This window comes from Tamandua tetradactyla, chromosome 1 (assembly GCF_023851605.1).
Source record: "Tamandua tetradactyla isolate mTamTet1 chromosome 1, mTamTet1.pri, whole genome shotgun sequence".
Classification (NCBI taxonomy): Eukaryota; Metazoa; Chordata; class Mammalia; order Pilosa; family Myrmecophagidae; genus Tamandua; species Tamandua tetradactyla.
In genome coordinates, this window is record NC_135327.1 from 9,223,136 (window position 1) to 9,247,240 (window position 24,105).

The following is a 24,105-nucleotide window of genomic DNA, read 5'->3' on the forward strand; positions in this document are numbered from 1 at the left end:
CTAATATCCAACAAATTAGACTTCAAATGTAAAACAGTTAAAAGAGACAAAGAAGGACACTATATACTAATAAAAGGAACAATTAAACAAGAAGACATAACAATCATAAATATTTATGCACCGAATCAGAATGCCCCAAAATACGTGAGGAATATACTGCAAACACTGAAAAGGGAAATAGGCTCATATACCATAATAGTTGGAGACTTCAACTCACCACTCTCATCAAGGGACAGAACATCTAGACAGAGGATCAACAAAGAAATAGAGAATCTGAATATTACTATAAATGAACTAGACTTAATAGACATTTATAGGACATTACATCCCACAACAGCAGGATACACCTTTTTCTCAAGTGCTCATGGATCATTCTCAAAGATAGACCATATGCTGGGTCACAAAGCAAGTCATAACAAATTTAAAAAGATTGAAATCTTACACAACACTTTCTCGGACCATAAAGGAATGATGTTGGAAATCAATAATAGGCAGAGTGCCAGAAAATTCACAAATACGTGGAGGCTCAACAACACACTCCTAAACAACGACTGGGTCAAAGAAGAAATTGCAAGAGAAATTAGCAAATACCTCGAGGCGAATGAAAATGAAAACACAACATATCAAAACTTATGGGACGCAGCAAAGGCAGTGCTAAGAGGGAAATTTATTGCTCTAAATGCCTATATCAGAAAAGAAGAAAAGGCAAAAATTCAGGAATTAACTATCCATTTGGAAGAACTGGAGAAAGAACAGCAAGCTAACCCCAAAGCAAGCAAAAGGAAAGAAATAACAAAGATTAGAGCAGAAATAAATGAAATTGAAAACATGAAAACAATAGAGAAAATCAATAAGGCCAGAAGTTGGTTCTATGAGAAAATCAATAAGATTGATGGGCCCTTAGCAAGATTGACAAAAAGAAGAAGAGAGAGGATGCAAATAAATAAGATCAGAAATGGAAGAGGAGACATAACTACTGACCTCACAGAAATAAAGGAGGTAATAACAGGATACTATGAACAACTTTACGCTAATAAATACAACAATTTAGAGGAAATGGACGGGTTCCTGGAAAGACATGAACAACCAACTTTGACTCAAGAAGACATAGATGACCTCAACAAACCAATCACAAGTAAAGAAATTGAATTAGTCATTCAAAAGCTTCCTAAAAAGAAAAGTCCAGGACCAGATGGCTTCACATGTGAATTCTACCAAACGTTCCAGAAAGAATTAGTACCAATTCTCTTCAAACTCTTCAAAAAAATCGAAGTGGAGGGAAAACTACCTAATTCATTCTATGAAGCCAACATCACCCTCATACCAAAACCAGGCAAAGATATTACAAAAAAAGAAAACTACAGACCAATCTCTCTAATGAATACAGATGCAAAAATCCTCAATAAAATTCTAGCAAATCGTATCCAACAACACATTAAAAGAATTATACATCATGACCAAGTAGGATTCATCCCAGGTATGCAAGGATGGTTCAACATAAGAAAATCAATTAATGTAATACACCATATCAACAAATCAAAGCATAAAAATCACATGATCATCTCAATTGATGCAGAGAAGGCATTTGACAAGATTCAACATCCTTTCCTGTTGAAAACACTTCAAAAGATAGGAATACAAGGGAACTTCCTTAAAATGATAGAGGGAATATATGAAAAACCCACAGCTAATATCATCCTCAATGGGGAAAAATTGAAAACGTTCCCCCTAAGATCAGGAACAAGACAAGGATGTCCACTATCACCACTATTATTCAACATTGTGTTGGAGGTTCTAGCCAGAGCAATTAGACAAGAAAAAGAAATACAAGGCATCAAAATTGGAAAGGAAGAAGTAAAACTATCACTGTTTGCAGACGATATGATACTATACGTCGAAAACCCGGAAAAATCCACAACAAAACTACTAGAGCTAATAAATGAGTACAGCAAAGTAGCAGGTTACAAGATCAACATTCAAAAATCTGTAGCATTTCTATACACTAGTAATGAACAAGCTGAGGGGGAAATCAAGAAACGAATCCCATTTACAATTGCAACTAAAAGAATAAAATACCTAGGAATAAATTTAACTAAAGAGACAAAAAACCTATATAAAGAAAACTACAAAAAACTGCTAAAAGAAATCACAGAAGACCTAAATAGATGGAAGGGCATACCATGTTCATGGATTGGAAGACTAAATATAGTTAAGATGTCAATCCTACCTAAATTGATTTACAGATTCAATGCAATACCAATCAAAATCCCAACAACTTATTTTTCAGAAATAGAAAAACCAATAAGCAAATTTATCTGGAAGGGCAGGGTGCCCCGAATTGCTAAAAACATCTTGAGGAAAAAAAACGAAGCTGGAGGTCTCGCGCTGCCTGACTTTAAGGCATATTATGAAGCCACAGTGGTCAAAACAGCATGGTATTGGCATAAAGATAGATATATCGACCAATGGAATCGAATAGAGTGCTCAGATATAGACCCTCTCATCTATGGACATTTGATCTTTGATAAGGCAGTCAAGCCAACTCACCTGGGACAGAGCAGTCTCTTCAATAAATGTTGCCTAGAGAACTGGATATCCATATGCAAAAGAATGAAAGAAGACCCATCTCTCACACCCTATACAAAAGTTAACTCAAAGTGGATCAAAGATCTAAACATTAGGTCTAAGACCATAAAACAGTTAGAGGAAAATGTTGGGAGATATCTTATGGATCTTACAACTGGAGGCGGTTTTATGGACCTTAAACCTAAAGCAAGAGCACTGAAGAAGGAAATAAATAAATGGGAACTCCTCAAAATTAAACACTTTTGTGCATCAAAGAACTTCATCAAGAAAGTAGAAAGACAGCCTTCACAATGGGAGACAATATTTGGAAATGATATATCAGATAAAGGTCTAGTATCCAGAATTTATAAAGAGATTGTTCATCTCAACAACAAAAAGACAGCCAACCCAATTACAAAATGGGAAAAAGACTTGAACAGACACCTCTCAGAAGAGGAAATACGGATGGCCAAGAGGCACATGAAGAGATGCTCAATGTCCCTGGCCATTAGAGAAATGCAAATCAAAACCACAATGAGATATCATCTCACACCCACCAGAATGGCCATTATCAACAAAACAGAAAATGACAAGTGCTGGAGAGGATGCGGAGAAAGAGGCACACTTATCCACTGTTGGTGGGAATGTCAAAGGGTGCAACCACTGTGGAAGGCAGTTTGGCGGTTCCTCAAAAAGCTGAATATAGAATTGCCATACGACCCAGCAATACCATTGCTAGGTATCTACTCAAAGGACTTAAGGGCAAAGACACAAACGGACATTTGCACACCAACGTTTATAGCAGCATTATTTACAATTGCAAAGAGATGGAAACAGCCAAAATCTCCATCAACAGAAGAGTGGCTAAACAAACTGTGGTATATACATACGATGGAATATTATGCAGCTTTAAGACAGGATAAACTTATGAACCATGTAATAACATGGATGGACCTAGAGAATATTATGCTGAGTGAATCCAGCCAAAAACTAAAGGACAAATACTGTATGGTCCCACTGATGTGAACGGACATTCGAGAATAAACTTGAAATATGTCATTGGTAACAGAGTTCAGCAGGAGTTAGAAACAGGGTAAGACAATGGGTAATTGAAGCTGAAGGGATACAGACTGTGCAACAGGACTAGATACAAAAACTCAAAAATGGACAGCACAATAATACCTAATTGTAAAGTAATCATGTTAAAACACTGAATGAAGCTGCATCTGAGCTATAGGTTTTTGTTTTGTTTTGTTTTGTTTTGTTTTGATTTTACTATTATTACTTTTATTTTTTTCTCTATATTAACATTTTATATCTTTTTCGGTTATGTTGCTAGTTCTTCTAAACCAATGCAAATGTACTAAGAAATGATGATCATGCATCTATGTGATGATGTTAAGAATTAATGATTGCATGTGTAGAATGGTATGATCTCTAAATGTTGGGTTAATTTCTTTTTTTCCGTTAATTAAAAAAAAAAAAAAAAGAGAGAAGGGATAATTGGAGATGAAGGGATACAGACTGTACAACGGGACTGGATATAAAAACTCAGAAATGGACAGCACAATACTACCCAATTGTAATGCAATTATGTTAAAACACTGAATGAAGCTGCATGTGAGGTATAGGTTTTTTGTTTTTGTTTTTTTGTTTTTTTTTCTTTCTATTATTGTTTTAATTCTTATTCTGTTGTCTTTTTATTTCTTTTTCTAAATCGATGCAAATGTACTAAGAAATGATGAATATGCAACTATGTGATGTTATTAAGAATTACTGATTGTACATGTAGATTGGAATGATTTCTAATTGTTTTGTTAATTCTTTTTTTAATTAATAAAAAAAAAAAAAAAAGATTCCGCCCAGCAATATTGAATCAGGATTGAAGAACATAGGTTTTCTGGGCTACACAACATTTCAAACCAGCACAACTATGTTCAGATCCATAATGATAGCAAAAAATAGGGTGATGCTGACAAACACATAGATTAATGGGACAGAATTGAAGGAATAACATTTCATAGATGGTAGTCATTAGAGAGTAGATGCTTATTTGATGAATGGTGCCGGAACAATAAGGAAAGTACTTTAAAAAGTGGAAGAGCATTTGATTCAGACATTAGAATTATTTCTACATGAATTAAAGACTTAAATATATTCATAATTTACCAAGAGAACCAAAATAAGATAATATTTATTTGTGAAAAATGATTTGTGGTTTTGACTTTGTACTTGACTATGTCCTTATGTCAGAAATAATTATGAAGTTAAAAGAAATTAAAGGAATGCTTATAACTGAAAATACAGAAAATGGGTTTATGTGTTTTTTGACATTAAGAGCACTCACGAGTTAATAAATAAATAGCCCAATATAAAATGGGTGAAGGACATGAACAGGCAATTTACAAATGAAGAAATGCCAGCTGAATTTATGAAAACCATTCAAGCTTACCTAGTATTCAAATAAGTGAAAATAGTGGGCCCCTGTATCACCCACTAAACACTGATGACACCTAGCCATGGTGAGGATGCAAGGGAAATGAGCAATTTTAGGTATTGCAGATAGCAGTGGTAATTTGAACATCTGTTGTGGAGGGCAGTTTGAGTGTGTGTGTGTGTGTGTGTGCATATATATATATATATATATATATATAAAATTACACATGACCATTTTACCCTGGAAATTCAACTTTTAGGAAGTTATCCTAAAGAAATAAATGTGGATGTGCCTAGAGATTTATCTCCTTGTTTTATATATAGTAAAGTATGAAGAGAACAAAAACTCTACGTAAAGGGGATTTGATTTAGTAAATATGGACAAATTGGACGGCAATTATTACAATTAGGATGTGGAAGAATGTTTAGTGAAACAGGAAAATGTTCCTAATATAATAATGTACTTTAAAAGCAGGTTGCAAAACTTTTTGTGCTCTCTGGTTGCAATTTTTTTTTTTTGCATGGGCAGATACTAGGAATTGAAGCTGGGTCTCCGGCATAGCAGGTGAGAACTCTGCCATTGAGCCACCCTGGCCCATCCCTGGTTCCAGTGTTTTTTTAGAGAATAAATGGGCGTAACTATCAGTGGAAAAAAATCTCAAAGCCCTAGAACCCAGTATAAACAATGGTGACTCCTAGTGAAGTGAGTTTAGAGGAGATTGAGTTGTTACAGTTTTTCCACATTGTTTGCACTAAATGTGTATTATTTTTAGGTTTATAACAAAACTAAGTCTAACATATACATGCATATATACTTAGGTATATAGTCTTATGTATAAATAAATGTCAGTCCCTATATGTTGTATATATCTTTTAGGTTTTCATTACACCAGAAATGCCCTGAGTTGTCAAATGCTTTGCTGCTAGTAATGCTTTGAATATTTGTGACTTTAGGACAATCAGAATAGTTACTAGTTAATATCTATCAATAGTCATGACTTGTAAATATGTGTCTTCTTAAATTGTACATATGTTTAATGGTTACAATGACAATCATAGCCAATATGTATTTAGCTCTTAAAATTTGCCAGTCCTATTTCTAGGTTCTTCAGGTTATTGTCTCCTTCAGTCTTCTTGAGAAATTCTGTGAGCTTGTGTGCATGTCTGTTTTGTGTCCACATGTGTATGTCCACGAATCACAAATATATAAGATAAACATGTCAGACTTTGGGAGGGCACCATTACCTAAAAAGATCTTCTTTTGTGAGTCATTTCAAAGAAGATTTTTGTGTTCTGTAATCACCTCGGTTTCCTTCTGATTTTGCGTGGCAGCCTGCTTGGATGCTTTTCTCTCCAGAGGAAAGGGAGCCCTCCCGAGGCTCCAGGCTGTGTGCAGACTATAGGCATCTGTCTGGCGTCATCCTGGAGGAGACCAGAGACCCCCTGGGGAGGGGTGGGGTGTGCGTCCTGTAAGCCCCACCCCATCCGCATCATTCCCCCATCTCAGTTCTCAGTGCCTATGAGACAATGGCGTTTCCCCACCCCCCATCACTATATTATGCCCAAATCATCAAAGGATAAAGAAGAAGATACAAATTCCCATCGCTCCAACCCCATGGATGCTTTGCAACCGGTTCCTGGTGGACAGGTGCCGCTGAGAGGGGCAGAGCTCTGCTTCTTAAGGATTGCTTTGAGGAGCCTCCCCGGGAAACTGAGAAATATTTTAAAGCTCCTTGGAGGCGAGCAGCGTGATTCTAGTGACTTTGAATCTAAAACAGTTTGAAACTCTCCTGCGCCCACTTCCCGTGGTGGTCCCTGGGGCCGTGGTCTGGGGTCTGTCGCGTGGTGTGGCCTGGGGCTTGTGAAAAATAGGAACCCAACAACCTGCAGGGATTGGAGGGGATAAGGAAACTGGCTTTACGGAATCAGCTTGAAAGGCTCAGGGGTGTGATTGAACTGTGGAGGGAGTTGCAAGGGAAAAGAGAAGAGGCGAGAGATGGGAAAATTAACAAGAATCTGAAATACCGGTTGGCCTTGGCATGTTTTAGCAAACTGGGCAAATGGTGGAAATAGAGTATTTTTGCTAGAGCTGCGGACAATGGCAATGCTTTCTGGCACAGTTATTGAATGTTGTTCTCCCTCAGATAAAATCCAGAATGTTTGGATGAAAGTAACTAAATGTGGGCGAATGGGACAGATCTCATCCCCCCAGGACCCACCCCGCTCCCTGCCCGGTGGCGCATGGGTGGCCACACGGGAGCAGCGGGTGGTCAGCGCTGGACTGGCTTCAGCTGGCTCTGTCAAAGACGTGGTCCTACAGGGTGGTGTCGTGCACTCCAGAGCAGGCCCGGGACCACGCCCCCTACCTCCATGCACCCCTACAAGGGGGTTTGAGAACCCCATACCCAGCGCACGACAGAAGCTTAAACTTCAGGGCTCTGTACTGCCATGTTGCACATCCAAGGCCTGGGGGGAGCGGGGGAGCAGCTCGCAGTGTGTTCAGATGGTCATCTGTATATTTTATAACATTGTAAAAAGTAGGGTCATTTTAGTACAGTGTACTAAGACTGCTCTTTGGTTTCCCTCTGGCTTTCCCTTCATCTTACTATTCCTTCATGAGGATGGGGGCGAAAGGTTGGAAGTGGGCTTTGGAATAGCCATGAGCATTTTGGAGTGTGGCTAAGGGGAAGTTGAGTTGGGTTTACATTTAGTTTGGACTGATGGGATAGAGTATATATGTGTGTGCTTGCATTGTGTGATTCAGTTACCACCAGCAGTCCTGGGGTGGAAATGGCTTTCAAGAGCCAAGCCTAATGTTATTATCAGTTCTAAGATTATTTAAGGCTATTCATTGCTCAAGAACACTTACGATGTCCTGCAATGTTATAGCATATAAACAAGAGAAATTTGATAGTAAGGTGACGGCAATCTTAAAGTTGGTGTAATACCATATTTATAATGACTTATGAACCTGAAGAAAAACTTAAAAAAATGTAATAATAAGATACAAATTTCAATCACACTGCTAAAGGAGATATTGAAGTTTGTAGTCATAGAAAATGATATCACGAAAGCATTGTCACGAGGAGGCAATCCTGGGGAATGCAGCCAGAAATGTAGGGGAAAATGTTGTCAAGCAAATAATGAATGCAAACTGATGTTCTTTTTCTGCGTTGTACAATGTCTGTGGAATTTGTCAGCTGTTGGAAATGTATTATTTGTGGTGAGTCTGTAAAACTCAGACCTGCCCTAGGTGGGTATGGCAATTATCCCCTTCCAGGTAAAGGATTTGTAACTGGGGGAGGCTAGGTGGCTTTCCCGAGGCCCTGTGGCCGTGGGCTGGGCTGAGCTGTGAGCCACGTCTACCGGGCATGAGTTTTGCTTCCCTCAACCTTTGTGGAGTCGTGGCTGCTGGAGGCCAGAGCCCTGGGAGACATGGGCAGGGGGCTCCCTTCTGTCGGCCCCCTTGCAGGCTTTTCGATCATCTCCCATCTGACATTCCCACCCTTGGTGGTGCAGGGGAGCTTCTCCATCACCTGGGTCCCGGATGAGTTAGCCATGGGGTGAAGGTTGCATACTCTTCTTGATGGCGAGCCTTTGTTGGTCCTCAGCTCAATAATCATTTTCCCATTTCTCACTCATTTTGCTCTTGCTCCCAGCCCTTCACCTCCCAGGTGTTGAGGTTCTCCTGGATGATAGCAGACCCCTGGGGAGAACTGGGTCAGGGGGTACAGGAAACCAATGTGACCTTAAAGTGCTGCTGATGCAAGGAGAGCAGAGGCCACTGAGTCAGACGTCCTTTCTCCTTCACACAGTTTCCTTATCCCACAGCTCCGACTTCCCAACTGGCAGATACCAACAGAATCTTCTTTTATACTGTGCAGAATGGGTTATGTGGTATATAAATTCTCAACGTTTTAGGTGGGCCCACATTGTATTGCAGCTGGCAGATACTCCTCTAAGTCAATGAGAAAAAAATGCAGGGCTGTAGGTTCAGTATTTATGTTTTCTTTGCTACTTTTGCTTCCTTTTGTTCATTTCAGTCAATTTTGAGGACAGAAGGTTTGATAAATCTACCTTATATTGCCATCTTTCTTACTAATGCAGATTTTGATCCTGCCTTTTTGCATTTTTACTTTTTCTGAAATGCTTTATTAATCCACAGATCTGCCATCCAAATTTATTGTCTTTTCATCTTACCGTAGTCTCTCTTTGTGGCTTTCTCTTCTTGTTTTAGAGAGGGACTGGTCTTTTTGCATCCTATCTAGGGTGCTTGACAGCCTTCTAAGGCATTCTTTTTTTTTTTTTTTTTTCACATGGGCAGGCACCGGGAATCGAACCCGGGTCCTCTGGCATTGCAGGCAAGCACTCCTGCCTGCTGAGCCACTGTGGCCCGCCCTCTTAGGCATTCTTCATGTTCCTGGGACACACCATTTTTACAGGTCATCCCTTCAAGTGTTCATGATCATGTCTTTTATTTCTTCCGCAGTGTTCATCTTTTTCATTTACTCATTTTTTTTCCTGAATATTATTTTTTCTGAATGAAGGTTGGCAATAGTGAGGAAGAGAGAGACTGTGATGCCTAAAACAGGCTTCTTAGGGCACCAGCATCACAGTTTTCTAACTGTTAGACATGCATTTCTGAACCTGGGGGTAGACGAAGTGGAAGGAATGCGTGGTCTACCTGGTTACTTCCAGGTGGGGGAGGGTTCCAGTTTTTTTTTTTCAGATTGTAACCATTTTGATCTGCCATTTGCATGTAATTCCATTTCAGTTTCTTCCAGATGCTGGTGATAGTTTTACTGTCAGCCCTTATTTTCTTATTCTGTTGGAAGTTTTCAACTTTGTCCAAGCACAGGCAGGCACTGCAGAGAAGTCCTACAAGAGACAGTATTAAGCAGAACATGACTTGGCCACGGTCGTGCAGCCAGTCGGTGGTGGAGCCGAGTCTTTAATGCAGGTCTCCTTTCTCCCAGGCAAATCCTCAGTCTTCAAGACCTCCTGCCTCTCCTGCCCTGTTGAGGGCTGAGTTATTATGTGATTTAGCAAGTGGTGGCTTTGTTAGAAGTTTATTTCTGTTCCAAACAGTATGAGCCTGAGGCAAAGTCATGTTGGCAGGTGCTGCACTCATAGGATCATATACATTGGGCTTTTGCAGATTTTTTTTTAAAAAGGTGCACGGGATGGGAGGCTGCTGATTGATTACTTGTTCCAAAGATGCAAAGCGTGGCTGTGAGTTCTAGACTTGAGCTCCCTGGCACTGGAGAAGTGGAGATGAGGCAGCTATGAGGTACTACAGCTGTTTGTTTAGGAACCTTAGTTACTGTGTGTACCAGTTTGAAAGTATTATGTACTCTAAAGAAGCCTTGTTCCTAAAGAAGCCTATTCAGCACTGTAGGTTGAAAGCTTGATTAGATTACCTCCATGGGGATGTGGCACAGCCAGTTGTAGGTTTTAACCTTTGATTAGATGGATATGTGACTCCACCCATTCCAGGTGGGTCTTGATTACTTTACTGGAATCCTTTTTAAAGAGGAAACATTTTGGAGACAGCCCCAGAGCCACAAGAACCATGAGAGCTCACAAAGCCCGCACAGCTAGAGACCTTTGGAGATAAAGAACGAAAACACCCCTGGGGGAGCTTCATGAAACAGGAAGCCTGGAGAGAAAGCTAGCAGACATCAGCATGTTCACCTTGTGCCTTTCCAGTTGAGAGAGAAACCCTGAACTTCTTCGGCCTTCTTGAACTGAGGTATCTTTCTCTGGATGCCTTAGATTGGACATTTCTATATTCTTGCTTTAATTTGGACATTTTCATGGCCTTTGAATTGTAAACATGCAGCTTAATAACATGCCGTTTTGTTTCTGGTATATCACATTCCAGCAGCTAGCGAACTAGAACACTGTCCAACTATCTCATTTTGAAATATTCATCAAGGATTGCTTCCTTCATTGCTAAGAGAGCACTCCCTACCCATTTGTGTGTGCCTCCATTGTGGCAAGATTTACCTCTCCAGGAAACCAAAGTGTCAACATCTGAGAGAAAGAGTGAGCAGGCTTAGTGGTTTAACATGATGACATGCCAGTACAACTCCAGTTGCAGTATCCCAGGCTCCGTCACTACTCCACAGACCTCAGTCCCCACTGAATCCACTCCTCCTATTGGATTGACCCAACACTGCAACCTAGATTTTAAGCTTTAGTTTAGTTAAGGCTCCTTTACGTTATGTCCTTTAAAAACCCTTCATTCCCTGTTGAAGACACATTTAACAACCCATGGTAAATGAAAGCCAGTTGGCAACCATGGACATTTGTCAAAGCTTAACTGTTTTGAGGGGGCATCTCACAACCAACTGTACTTATAATTTTCAGACCTCAATAAATATTTTATCTACATAATTACCTTTGTGGTGATTTATATAACACATGATGAAATTATTGAATTAAAATTGACTGTATGGAAAACCCTACCTGGTCTTTATTTTATGTAATTAAATAACTATGTGCTTATTAAAACTGAATATGTGAGCTATCATCTCTCAACAAGTCCAAAATGTTTCTTGGGCTTCCTTTCACATGGCATTGTGCAGCAGAAAGGTGAGGGCTTTGCGGGAAAACAGTCAGTCAGGATTCATAAACGCAGGGAACTTGGACTGGGTTCTTAACTTGTCTGATTCTCAGTTACTTCACCTGTAAACTGGAAATGATTAATGACCATCTCAAAGGACGTTGGCTGTGATTGAGTTTTGTGGAATGTGGGGCACAATGTCTGGCCAAGAATAACTGCTCCATAAGGCTCCCTTTCCATGTCCAGTGTGCCTATTTGTTTGCATGCCACCATGTGCAAGACGTGTAAGCGAAGAGGCAAGGCGGATACCTGACTTTTTAAAATTTCTCTCCCTGGCTTTATTGCTGGTCTCATCCATTAGAAGGTGTGCTCCATGAAGGAAGGGGTTTTAGCTGTTAATCCTTGCTCTGTCTGTGGTGTGCAAAAGAATGGCTAGGATGCAGTAGACACTCTATATAAGGTTGTTGAATGAAACTGAAGTATGGGTTGAGTTAATTTAGAAAGAACAATATGGAAGAGTGAGAACTGCCAAACTGGAGCTGTTTACTGTTTTTTTTTTTCCTGCAAGACGCTTCATGGAACAGTTGAGAGGGCTTGTGCTTTGGGATCAGAATGGCAGTGATTCTAATCCTAACTCTGCCCTTTTTAAGCTGTGCAGCCTTGAGGAAGTTACTTAACCTCTCTGAGCCTTAGGTTCTAGCTTTGTGAAATTGTGCTTTGCCAAATATCACAAGGTTGTACTAAGAGGAAAATAAGGTAGTGCTTGTAAAAGAAGCCCGAGTTTTCCTAATGGGGAACTCAGGAAAGCTTTAAGTAATTCTTGATGATAGATACAAAGTGACTATGGCAAGGTTCTTCTCTTTGCACCTCTCTAAGCTCCGGTGGGAGCACGTGCTGTGGGCTCTCGCGAGATTCTCTTAGCTGGTCACTGATGGAAGTGAGGTCTGGAGTGAGGGTAAATGGAGCTCCTGGGCCCCCAGAAGAGCCACATATGGGCCATGCAGGGATTCTGCTTGACCTTGGGCTATCTGGGCAGTGGATGGAGAGACAGGCAGCAGAGCCTTGTAGGGTGAGGCCTGCCGATGGGGTCCAGGGCCTGTGGCTGCTTTACTTTCTCTCTCTTGCTCTGAAAAGAAAAAAAAAAGATCTGTTAAAAATAAGTCACTCTCCAAAGGCAAGGTTCTTAGAAAGCCAGCTATTCCTATAGCTCTGCAACTTTTGGGGCTAACAATAATAAGCTGCCATCATTAGCACTTGTATTTCCTTGCCACACCTTGGGTGATAGTTATTAAAGTGCTTCAAGATCTTCTAAAGCAAACTTTTCCTGTAAAGGGCCGGAGAGTAAATATTTTAGTCTGCAGGCTGTGTGGTCAACATCGCAACTACTTGACTCAGCTGCTGCAGGTCGACAGCTGCCGTAGACAGTGTATAAGCAAATGGGCATAGCTGTGTTTCAATAAAACTTTATTTACCAAAAGCAGGAAGCAGGCTGGGTTTAGTTCACAGGTTGAGTTTGCTGACCCCATGTTAAAGCCTTAGTGAAAGGCATTGGTTTCTGTATTTATCATCCTCCTTCCTTCTCTTAGGGGGATGGGGCTGAGGTGGGGTGGGGTTGGCCTTGTTCCCAGGAGCATGCTGTAGCCTTTGGGAGCCTGTGGGTCTCAGGCTGGGGTTTCAGCCGCTGTAGTCAAACCAACAATTAGGCCAATCAGAAAAGAGAATTCAAACTAATTCCCTAAATGAGACTAAGACCCCAGGGTGCATGCCAGGAACTTCTATTTTTGACAATTATGAATTGTGGGAGTTGAACTTATTTTATGGAATATCTGATTTTATAAAAGATAAAATGTAATTCTCAGAATGATCATAAACAAATGTTTTAATTAAAAAATGTATCTATCTATGAAGTGTGTATCTTTGCATGCATTTCCATGATATTCTGTGATGGGAATAATTGCTAACATTTATGGAGAACCTGCTATGTGCCAGACACTATACTAACTGCTTTTTATATTATTAATCCTCACAGCAATGTATGAGGAGTGCACTATTATTATCCCATTTTCTGGATAAGAAACTGAGCAGGGCCAACCATGAAGGGTCTATCTCATGTCTTTCATATAATGAGGGCTCTGGGTGACATTACTTGTTTTGGTGCCCTGGGCATGAAGTTGGATGGAGGTTCATTATAAACTGAGGCTGGAGAGAGAGGTAATGGCTATTAACACTGGGGACAAGCCAGACACCCGATTTTTCACTGCAAGGCTCTAGAAGCTTACTAGCATTGGCTTCCCAGCTGATGGCACAGTGATGTCAGTGCCTGCTGTTTCCTCTAACTTATTCTTGAAGAAAGGGCCTGGCACACCCCTGGGCAGGTTGGAAGGAGCTGGGGTCAGCCCCTGACACCATGAGTGTGGCTTAGGCTGAGCCAAGTGGGGCTTTGAGATGGACCAACCTGAGACTGAAATACAGTTCTGTCAACCTTGGAAGGAGACCGCGCTTTTCTCTGACCCTTGGAAGGTTACCTCACTTCTATGGACCTCCAAAGATTTACAAAGACCTTTGCTTCTTCCAACATGCCCTGCAGATGTCTCTAATCAGTCTTACCTTGCCCCAGAAATGACTGTGTAGCCTTAATGTCTTATTGGGATAAATGTTAGTGGTAACTTAGGTAAGATGGCCCAGTGATTGAGGATCTGGTGCCTGGAGTCAGACTACCTCAGTTCAAATCTCCATCCAGCCATTTCCTGGCTGTAAGCTTCGGGGCGGGTATTCACTTGGTTCTCAATTTCATGATATAAAAAGTGTGGTATGTAATAGCACCTCTATCATGGCACTTTACTGAGAATTAGTTGAGGTAATCCATGGAAATGGCTCAGCACAGAGCCATGCACTCAGCACAAGCTATGCACTCAAATGCCAATTGTTGTCATTGTTCCTCCCACTTTACAGATGAGGAAGTGGAGGTGCAGAGATTTCCTCTGATCCACCTGAGGGCTGTAGACAGTGTTAGGATCAAGCCTTGCATCCTTATTCTCTGATGCCAAATCTTTTTTTTTTTTTTAACATGGGCAGGGACTGGGAATCGAACCCGGGTCCTCTGGCATAGCAGGCGAACATTCTTGCCTGCTTAGCCACCGTGGCCCGCCCTGATGCCAAGTCTTGCACTACTGCTGCTTTGCTACATTCCGCTTCATTCATTCATACATTCATTCATGATGCATTGATCGAGTTTTCTGCAAGCTCTCAAGTGTCATAGTACTGGGCTCTTTGGGAAATTCTGATCATTTAATGATGAATTAATGGGAAACGCTCCATACCCTTGAAGGTTAGATTGGTGGTGGGAAACAGAAAACATGTAAGTGAGTAAATAAACAATTTCAAAGTGTGATTAAGGGACACAGACAGGCATAAACATGGTGGTCTAAGAGAGAATAACTGGACATGGGAAGGGGACTTCTCTGAAAAGGTGGCCTTTGGTTTGAGCTATAGAAGGTGAGCAGCCAGACCCATGAAACACCAGGCCAAGAGCATCCCATGAGGAGGGAACAGCCAGTGCAAAGATCCTGGGGCCATAAAAAGCATGGCTTGGGCTGCTGAAGCATTAGATACTGACACAACTCTTGCCAGAAACCAGTTTAAGCTTGTTGTTCTGGGCAGAGGAAAACTTTACTTACCTTTTCCCCAATGATCTTAAGTTTCTCTGTGTTTGGGTATGACCTCCAGCCATCTCTTTCTCTCACTGCTCCTTGAAAAAAAAAGACATCAATATTGTGTGAGAAATGATGAAAGATGCTATTTTGGCATCTGAGTGGGCAGAGCACTGGACTGGGGCCAGGAGAGCTGGGTTCAGTCCCAGCTCTGTACCCCCTGCCTTGTGGCCTTGCCTTTTTTTATGCCTATTTCCTCACCTGTAAAATTAGGAGCTGGGCCAGATGATCCCTTCCCTCTTTAAACTTGAGAGATTGGCAGAAACCCCGCATCTGCTCTGGAGCTGTCTTTGGGGAAAGACGACTTGCTGGGCTGAGTGCAGCCTCTTTCCAGTCTGGCCTGATTCCCCAACTGAGCCGTCTTCACCTGTTTCCCATAAAGGTGACCACACGCTCCCTGCCTCTCCACGCCTCTCCTCAACAGGTCAAGTCTGGGTGCCGACTCCACACATGGCCTCCTCCCTCACTCTTCCCTCCTTGTCACCCTGTGTCACAGCGTCTGCTGCGATGGTGTCTGGGGCAGAGAGTCTGCGGTCTCCCACACAATCTCGGGTCTGCCTGCAAACTGATGCCTGGGAAGACAGATCTGCTAGAAGACAGGAACCTGGCTGTCACGTCCCTGTGTGTCCTCCTCTAGTTTGATGTACAAATGTACCAGATCGAGGCCACGCAGACCAAGCAGAGAAGCTAGTCTGATAGAGGCTCCTCTTTGCAGGGAACATCTGGCTCTCTTTGTATCCCAGATGTTGCCAGGTACCACGGAAGAGAACACAGCCATGGTCTCAGAAGGTCCCGTGGAGAGGGTTTAACTTTTCTGCCTTCTGTTACATGTGAAGAAACTCTGACCCTAGAGGTAGTGTGACTTGCCCAAGGTCACACAGCAATAAGCTGGAATTTACAGGGCCATCAACAGGCTATCCAATAGATACTGCTGGTTCATACAGGATGTGATGGACAAACTCAGATACAATTTCTCTAAACTATTTTTATGTTTTATGGGCTGATACATAGTGCCCACATTTAGCATAGCTATCGTTTTCCATTTCTAATTTATTTAACAGACATTTATTTGGCACCTACAATGAGCCAGGCACTGATCTAAGTCTTTCCAAATATTACATTCTCCCAACCTCCTTAAGGGATGGTTTGATATATGGGGAAACTGAGGCACATGGAGATTACTTTGCTAAGGTTACACAGCTAAAGACATAAATAATAGTAGAGCTCAAGTGTTGGCTCAAGAGTCTTTACTTTTAATTTGTGCTACCCTTGCTGGGCAAAGAGCATTATCCAGCCTGCAGATGGATGGACCTGAGGCTGCTAACCTAGTTGAATTCTCTAGTTTGCAGATGGGAAAGCTGGGGCCCCAAAAGGCCAAGAGAGCAGTAGATCAGGTTCTAGGACGTGAGTTCGCCCTGAGCTTCTCCCACTGCACTGTGCTGCCTCGGAAGTCCAAACACATCTCTGGTCTAGAAGATGCCCATCAGCGAACTCATTATCATCTCTTGAAGTCCCTTCCCTAACTTCCACCTTTGTTGTTTTTATTCCTGGCTCTAATGTAATAGGCCAAATTAACCTGAGGAGCCTGGTGGAGTCTCTGAGAGGGAATGCCAAACGAGCAGATCAGACAGCTTCCCTGTGTCCTTGGGGAATGCCCAAGCCTACGGAGAGATGGCGTCTTATTTATAATAAATTCACTGTTCAAAGAGCTTTAAAACAGTTTTTTTTTCTATTAGGAGTATTGTTTCTATCTGTTGAGTCCATGAGTGTTTGACATTGGATGACTTTATAAAACATTCTACTAATTGGATTTGTTAAAGCAAGTAAATCAAACACTAATTGGAACGTGCCCTGCCATTATTTTTGCTTACTGAATTAGATATAATGGTGTGAAGGCCTTCTTATCATATTTGTGCACTTATTTAAACACCCCCCTGGCACATACTTCTGCAAATTCAATTAGATATTCAAAAAAGGAATTAAATTTATGCAAGCATGGTTTACATTCAATCCGGGGGCAAGACTCGGTTCCTTGTGCTAGGCTGCTCGCGATTAATAAGCCCCACTTAGATAATGCCCTGCCTTCAAAGCATTTGTGGGTGTGGGATTGGAATCTCAATGATTTGGGGGTTGGGTTAGAAGGGCTGGTCTTGTGGCCTTGTGTGCTGTGGAGTCACACGCTACCTGGCACTTAGAGGGGCCCCATGCTTGGTTGAATGTTTTGCTGCTGAAGTCTTGAAATTCTTCGTTTTCAAACAAGGTCTCATGTTTTAAATTGCACTGGGCCCTACAAATTTTGTAACTGGCCCACCCATGGCTGTTACCCTGGCTCTCAGACCTTCTGGCCAAGGAAGTCCTTGATTTGTGTTTTGGCTCTGCCCCTGAGAAAATGTGTGGGGGTGAGTCTGTCAACTGCTCTAGCCTTGGTGTTCTCATCTGCAGAATGGGACTGCCATGCCCTACCCACGGGAACAAACAATAAAATGTAGGTAACATGCTTATTCCATTCTAGGGAGTAACTGTTCTTTGCTCAGTGTCTTGTCCTAAGGATCAGGAGTGTAGCATTAGAAGGCAATGGGAGGCACGTCTCCACTTCCACTTCCCGGGGGAAGGAGGAAATGTTCCATAACTGAGACGTGTGAGGGAAGTGTCAGAAGCTCACGGCATCGAACACTCCAATGGTGAAACCTGGTATGGTTCCGTGACTGTGTTTTAAGTGGAAAGTTTTATTGAGATAAAGTGGAAGTCAGCAAACTATAGCATATCTGTCAAATCTGGGCCTCCACTGGTTTTTATAAAGCCCAGAAATAATGACCAGTGTTTAGCTCATAGGGTGGTTATGATAATTAAATGAGTTAATATTGGTAAAACCCTTAGAACAGTGCCTGGTACGTAGTAAACACGCAGGATCCCTGTCTCATGGTTCTAGTCAGGTCTCCTATCTGTTCAGCAGATTCCTGTCTCCACTTCTTTGGCTTTGGACCATGATTACCTGGCACTGCTGGGTTCTGTGAAGACCTCAGAGTTCCCACACACCTGCCCCCAGTTCAGTCCCTGCTCACAGTTTAATCCTGAGCAGTCTCACCTCTATTTCTGGACCTGTTGCTAATAGTCTCGTTTCTCTTCTAAAGGCTCATTGTCCTGCCTACAGCCTTACCTCACTCTGCTCCTTACCTGGTACCTCTGTGGTTTCATGCATTTCATCTTTTTTGTCCCTTATCTGTCTGAATTCAGATTCTCCATCCATAAAAGGGCCTTTGCACGATCAGCCTGGCCCCATAAAAGGGCGTTTGCAGGATCAGCCTGGCCCCTGAGCCCCAGGTTGCTTTCTTGCTATGGGGCCAATGGCAGATGGACAAGAAGGGGGACAGGAGCCCCCCGGGGGGCCCAGCCTGCCTCCTCCTTGTGGGTAGAGGTCCATTTTAATCATTTCAGTCACTCATGAGCAGTAAAGGTGGAGCACATACCATGGGCTCGACTCTGAGTAAAGAAGCCAGTGAGGCAAGTCCCTGCTCTCATGGAGCTATTAGACATGGAGCTTCGGGGGCCCAGGCCAGTGGCCTCAGAGCACCTTGAAGTTGGATATTGGGTGGGCTTCCCCAATAAGGATTTCCATTGCAGCTGTGAATACCAGGAGAGGGATGTTTCTGTGCATCCTCATGGTTGGTTTCTGATCATGTTTGTTAAAATTATGAACTCTACAAGAAGTCGTACTGATCATGTACAGCAACCCAATCTCCACTTATTATTATTATTATTATTATTATTATTGAGTGTTTGGCCCAGTTTTCTATCTTTTAGCTACACCACTGGGTATTAAAGGCACAGCTTCATATTCTGGGAGCAGCAAGAAGAGATTTACATTCTGGGAAGACATGGAGCGTTCTAAAGAGGGGTGGGGCTGGGGGAATGGGATGCCTGGCTCTGAAACAGCTCACCCTGGTGCTAATGCCTCGGCTCCATTGCTGCTGGGGGTAGCTTCTCTGAGCCGCTCTGAAAGGGGCACCATCAAAATGGCAGATCCTATAGCAAGGGTTAAAGGCGACATAGGTAAAGCTTGACAAGTGCTCAGTTGCCAATAAAAAAAGTGTCACTGTTCATATTACCGGATGTGATCTCACTCTTTTTCCTCCAAGATCCCTAACTGGGCAAGGATCCCTACTAAGATCCCTTAGTAGCTCTGATGACAAATTTCTATCTGGAAAATGGGAAGAGCAATGTTTCTTTCTTACAGCAAGGACTGGGAAACTAAAGCTCTTGGGCTAAATCAGGTTTTCCATGTATTTTTGTAAATAAAGTTTTATTGAAACACAGCCATGCCCATTTGTTTATACATTGTCTATGATGACACTAGTGCTAGGACAGATTTGACTGGTTGAGACAGAGACCCTAAGATTGTAAACTTAGAATATTTGCTCTGTTTCTCTTTACAGAAAGGGCCCCTCCCTGTCTTAGTGGGTGGTAGTTGGAGTTGCCTCATTCGTACACATACATATATAAATACACACTCAAAAACTCAAGTGCAGTTCCTGGCACATAACAAGCCCAACAAATCTCAGGTTCTTCTAAACTTAATTCTGTTCAAGAATATACAGGATCATATCTGTGAAATGCAGAGGCAGACACATTCATATTTTTATTGAATTCTATTTCTTTCTCATTCTCAAAAGAAGAGCTCCTGTTTGAAAAAAATTCTGATTGGCACCATAAACTTTATTTATGCTTTAATGTATCCTAAAGTATGTACCCTGTACTATTTTTACTTCTCTTACAGATGCTGATATGCCATACATTACCAAACCCAAATGGATTTTCAAAATCCAATTTCCTTTCTACAGTTTCTGATTTCTCTGTTGACTTTTTATGTTTGACTCAAATCAGAACATCTGGGGCCTTTGCCACATGTGGACCTCAACCTGCCAGGGGAAATGGCTCCTCTCTTCGGGAGCACTGAGGAAGTGCTGGGTCTTTGGCCTGCAGTTTCCTGTCCCGTGCTCCAATTATGTGGCTCTTCACCAAACCAGGCTCTGTGCTCTGGAGGATGGGGTAGGGGAGTGGCCTAAGGGGGGGAAGGCTGGGGGAGAGGGAAGGGGGAAGGGAGGGAGGAGTAGAGTTATGGGGCTTTTTTTTCCTTCCTCCAAAAATTGATGGTGGTAAGGTTGACATCAGTTAGATGGGGCCACTTATTCTTTAAACTTAAATGAGTGAGCATCCAAGAGTGTCTTTTAGAAAACTCTCCAATCATCCGCCTTCCCCAAGGAGCTTGCCACAAATATCGGTAAAAGTGGTCTGGAGCTTTGTCTGTCGGATGTTGTGGAATCTAGGAATTGCACCAAGATGGAGGGAGGTGTGATTTTCAAAGGTGCAAAAGGAGCCTAAATGAGATTCAGGATAAGGGTTCGAGTATTTTATGCTAGGGGTCCAGGAGAAGCTAGTCTTCCACCCTTCTTGTCCCTCCTTTGGTGTCTCTGGTGTGGCACCGTAGCTTGACTCTTGCTGGCAGTGGGGCTTTGCATCTCTGAGACTCCTGAGAATTCCAGGTCTTTCTGAGTCTCCAGAACCGGGAAGTTCCTTGGTAATTGTTTAAATTTCCTTGGGATGCTGTGGTGAAGTACCACAGACTGCCTGGCTTCAGACAACAGAAATTTATTGTCTCATGATTCTGGAGGTCAGAACAAAGTCAAGGTGTCATCAGGGCCGTGGTCCCTCTGAAACCTGTAGAGGACAATCCTTCCTTGCAATTTTTCTGGCAATCTTGATTGTTCCTTGGCTTGTAGATCCATCAGTCCAATCTCTGTCTTCACGTGGTCTTCTGTCCACTGCATGTCTCTCTGTCCAGATGCTGGCCATATTGGGTCAGTGCCTACCTTCTACCCTAATCCAGTCTGGCCTCCTCTTATTTAATCACCTCTTCAGCCACATTTCTGGAGCTGGGGTTTGGGGTTCTGTGCATGTTTTGGGGGTACAAAATTCAACCTTTGACAGTAATCATCTTGTCTAGCCCCTTGCCTTGCATACCAGAAGTTGAGCACTCCAAAATGGGCAGGGATGTGTGCCAGAGGAGCCGTGCTCACCTGGCAATGCAGAATTGCCGTTAAGATGTACAAGCTTAAACTCAAAGCTGCTGGTTTTCAATAGGTTGGTAGAGAGGAAGAAACTTCAGGAAGGATTGCATAGAAAATTCTTGTTGGATGTATTTTCTCTTTTAAGTAGCTTTTAAAACTTATGTCTGGGTCAACAGGCACCCTGGTATCTTGACTGCATCTTCTGGGGCCCCAATGAGTTGCCCTTCCTGAATTGTATGTTTGGGTGATACTATCAACTTATATTGACAATGATTATGAGAAATAGTCTTGTGAAATTGTGTGGATATTGTCTCAGACACTGTTCATTATGGGATACGGGGTTTCTTTGCAAGTGCCCCCGTGGAGATGTTCTTGTGCGAGCTAAGCACCTGAATGGCTGTAATTTTTCTGAGCAATTTCATTCTTACCGTATGAACACAGTTCCAGGACCTGACCAGTTTTTCCTCTTCCTATTGGGCCTAGGAAACTCAGAGCCACATATATCACCCCTTTTAGCAGCCAGACCTGTAGGAAATTGAAACACGGATCTGTACCTCCTCTCCTTCCTGCTTTGCTTTCATGTTCTGTCCCCAGTGTGATTTCTGCCATCGCGCTGTTTATCCCCTTTCTGCGTTTAACAGGCACCTGTGGCTGGACGAGAGTTGCTAATGGGCAGACGAATGACCAGTTAGGCACATCCCTTGAATACGGTCTGTGTTCTCTCTACTCAGAGCACAGGGCCGCTTTAATGATCGCCTGGCGGCCACATTTCCTGCTTGACTGGGAAGGAGCCCAAGAGCCCCCATGCAAAAACCTTGAGCCGTGTCTACCACCCGGGTTCAGACACGTATGTGTGATAACGTGTAGGATGGAGGCCTGTTTCTAGAAACTCTTCCACAGGGAAGAACACAGAGGTGCCCGTAAGGAAGGACAAATTCTGGCAGAGAGGGATAGAACCAACATCTGGGCCTCACTGTCCGGAGGAAGAGTGGCCCCAGTGACAGTGGGAGGCTATATCTTGGGGGGAGGGAGGGGTGAAGAGATGCTGTGGTCAGCTGCTGGGGCCCCCTCTGAAGGCAGAAGCGATTAGGAGGGAAAGGCATTTTTTTTCCCCACTGGCTGCAGATTGAGGGGACCACCAGAGAGGGGCAGGTGAAGGCAGCACGGTGCTCCAGGGGGGGGCTGTGAAGGGAAGGTGGGCTCCCTAACTCTCAGAGGACCAGCACCTGCCTGTCCGCACTCAGGTGGTAGCTGAGCAGGCAGCCTGCCCTAGGCAGGGGTAGGGGGGTGGGGGGTGGCAGGTGAGCAACTAAATCCAGCATCTGAGGGGCAAATTGTTACAAGACCTTGTCTGGGATAAGCTGGGATGCACACGGTTAGCTATGAGCCCTCCTAGATCTTGTCTGAAGAATATATTTCATTTAAACAATGACGAAAATTAATTAATGATTTCTTCTTGAAGCTTCCACACATCACATTGAAAGTGTTTTTTTGCTTGTTTGTTTTGCAGTGCATCTTGAATGTATGATCCTGTGGTTGTTTTTTCTGCTACTCAGCAAACTCTGTGAGGGTAAGGGTCTGTTGATTCTGTATGCCTGCTCAGAGCCTGTAGAAAAGACATTTTATTAAAGGTTTCTGGAATGAACGATGGAATGGATTCCAGTGAGAAAGAAACCCAGCCACCTTGAAAGCCCTTTATCTGCCTGGCCCCCTTTCCTTACCTTACAGTGAAGTCCTTGGTTTGGGGGATGCAGTCTTCCTCTGGTGTAATAGAAAGAGCAGGGACTCAGTGGTTAGGTCACACGCATTTAATCTGGGCTCTAACACTTTCCCTCTGTGTGACCTGAACAGGTCACTTAACCCCTCAGTGCATCAATCACCATATATTTAAAGGAGGAATAAAAGTCTAAGGAAAGCAAATGAGATTGCATATGCAATAAGTGTGATCCCCGGTGTGTGCTGAAGTGCTTGGTAGAGCACACTCCTTACATTAGCCAGGATGTGCAGGGTTCTGCTAAGGTAACAACTAAACTGAGATCTCAGTGGCAGAAGACAATAACAATTTATATTTTTCTCCCATTAAGTTGAATGCTGATATTTTTGGTCAGACAACTCTCTGGGTGATTCTCCTCCAATGACTATCTCAGGGACCTTTATTTCTTTCCTCCTTTGATTCTACCACCTCAAACCTGTGTTTTAAAGATCCTTACAGCAGGGAAAGGTGAGAAGGATTGAATGTCAGAGATTATTTTTATGGGCTGGTCCTGCAAATGGTAGCTATTACTTTGCCCCACATTATCCAGGATTTGCTGCATGGTCCTCCCTAGATGGAAAGCGGGCTTGAAATAATATTCTTTTGTGACAAGAGGGAAAAAAAAAGATACAAAACAGTTTGCAATATACACAGCATTGTCTTGGCCATGCTTTCCTCCTCGCATTTGCCTCCTAGTCCTGGAGATGGATTACAGTTTAGCATTCTCAGCCAGCTCTTCCCGGGAGCACTTTGGATGCTGCATTCCTCCCGCAGCTTATCAATTCCTGCACATCAGGGTCGGTTGTCGATGGCATTGACCTGATTCATTTATCTCCCACGGGTTGGATTCCAACTCCAGTGAGGCAGTGGCAGTGCAGGGAAGGGAGATTGGCCTCCTTAGAGCCGACTGGAACTGCTGCTGCTGCTGTTTTTATTTCAGAAGGACTATGTTGTGTTTTCATATCGGGGCATTCACTCTGCTATTCTGGTCAGGAAAGCTTTAGAGAA

At 42.8% G+C, this 24,105-nt stretch overlaps 1 protein-coding gene across 10 annotated transcripts in view; it reads left to right on the plus strand.

The window, feature by feature from the left end:
• Positions 1 to 24,105, plus strand: part of PTPRT (protein tyrosine phosphatase receptor type T) — a 1,205,819-nt gene that overhangs the window by 351,413 nt on the left and 830,301 nt on the right. For 7 of the 10 annotated variants that reach the window (XM_077168210.1, XM_077168218.1, XM_077168212.1 and 4 more), the window contains exon 2: positions 22,855 to 22,914. The exons of the other annotated variants lie outside the window; for them this stretch is intronic. In XM_077168210.1, coding sequence (XP_077024325.1) covers positions 22,869 to 22,914 — 46 coding nt within the window. In that variant the 5' untranslated portion in view covers positions 22,855 to 22,868. The remainder of the gene's footprint in view (positions 1 to 22,854; positions 22,915 to 24,105) is intronic. 10 annotated transcript variants of the gene reach the window in all.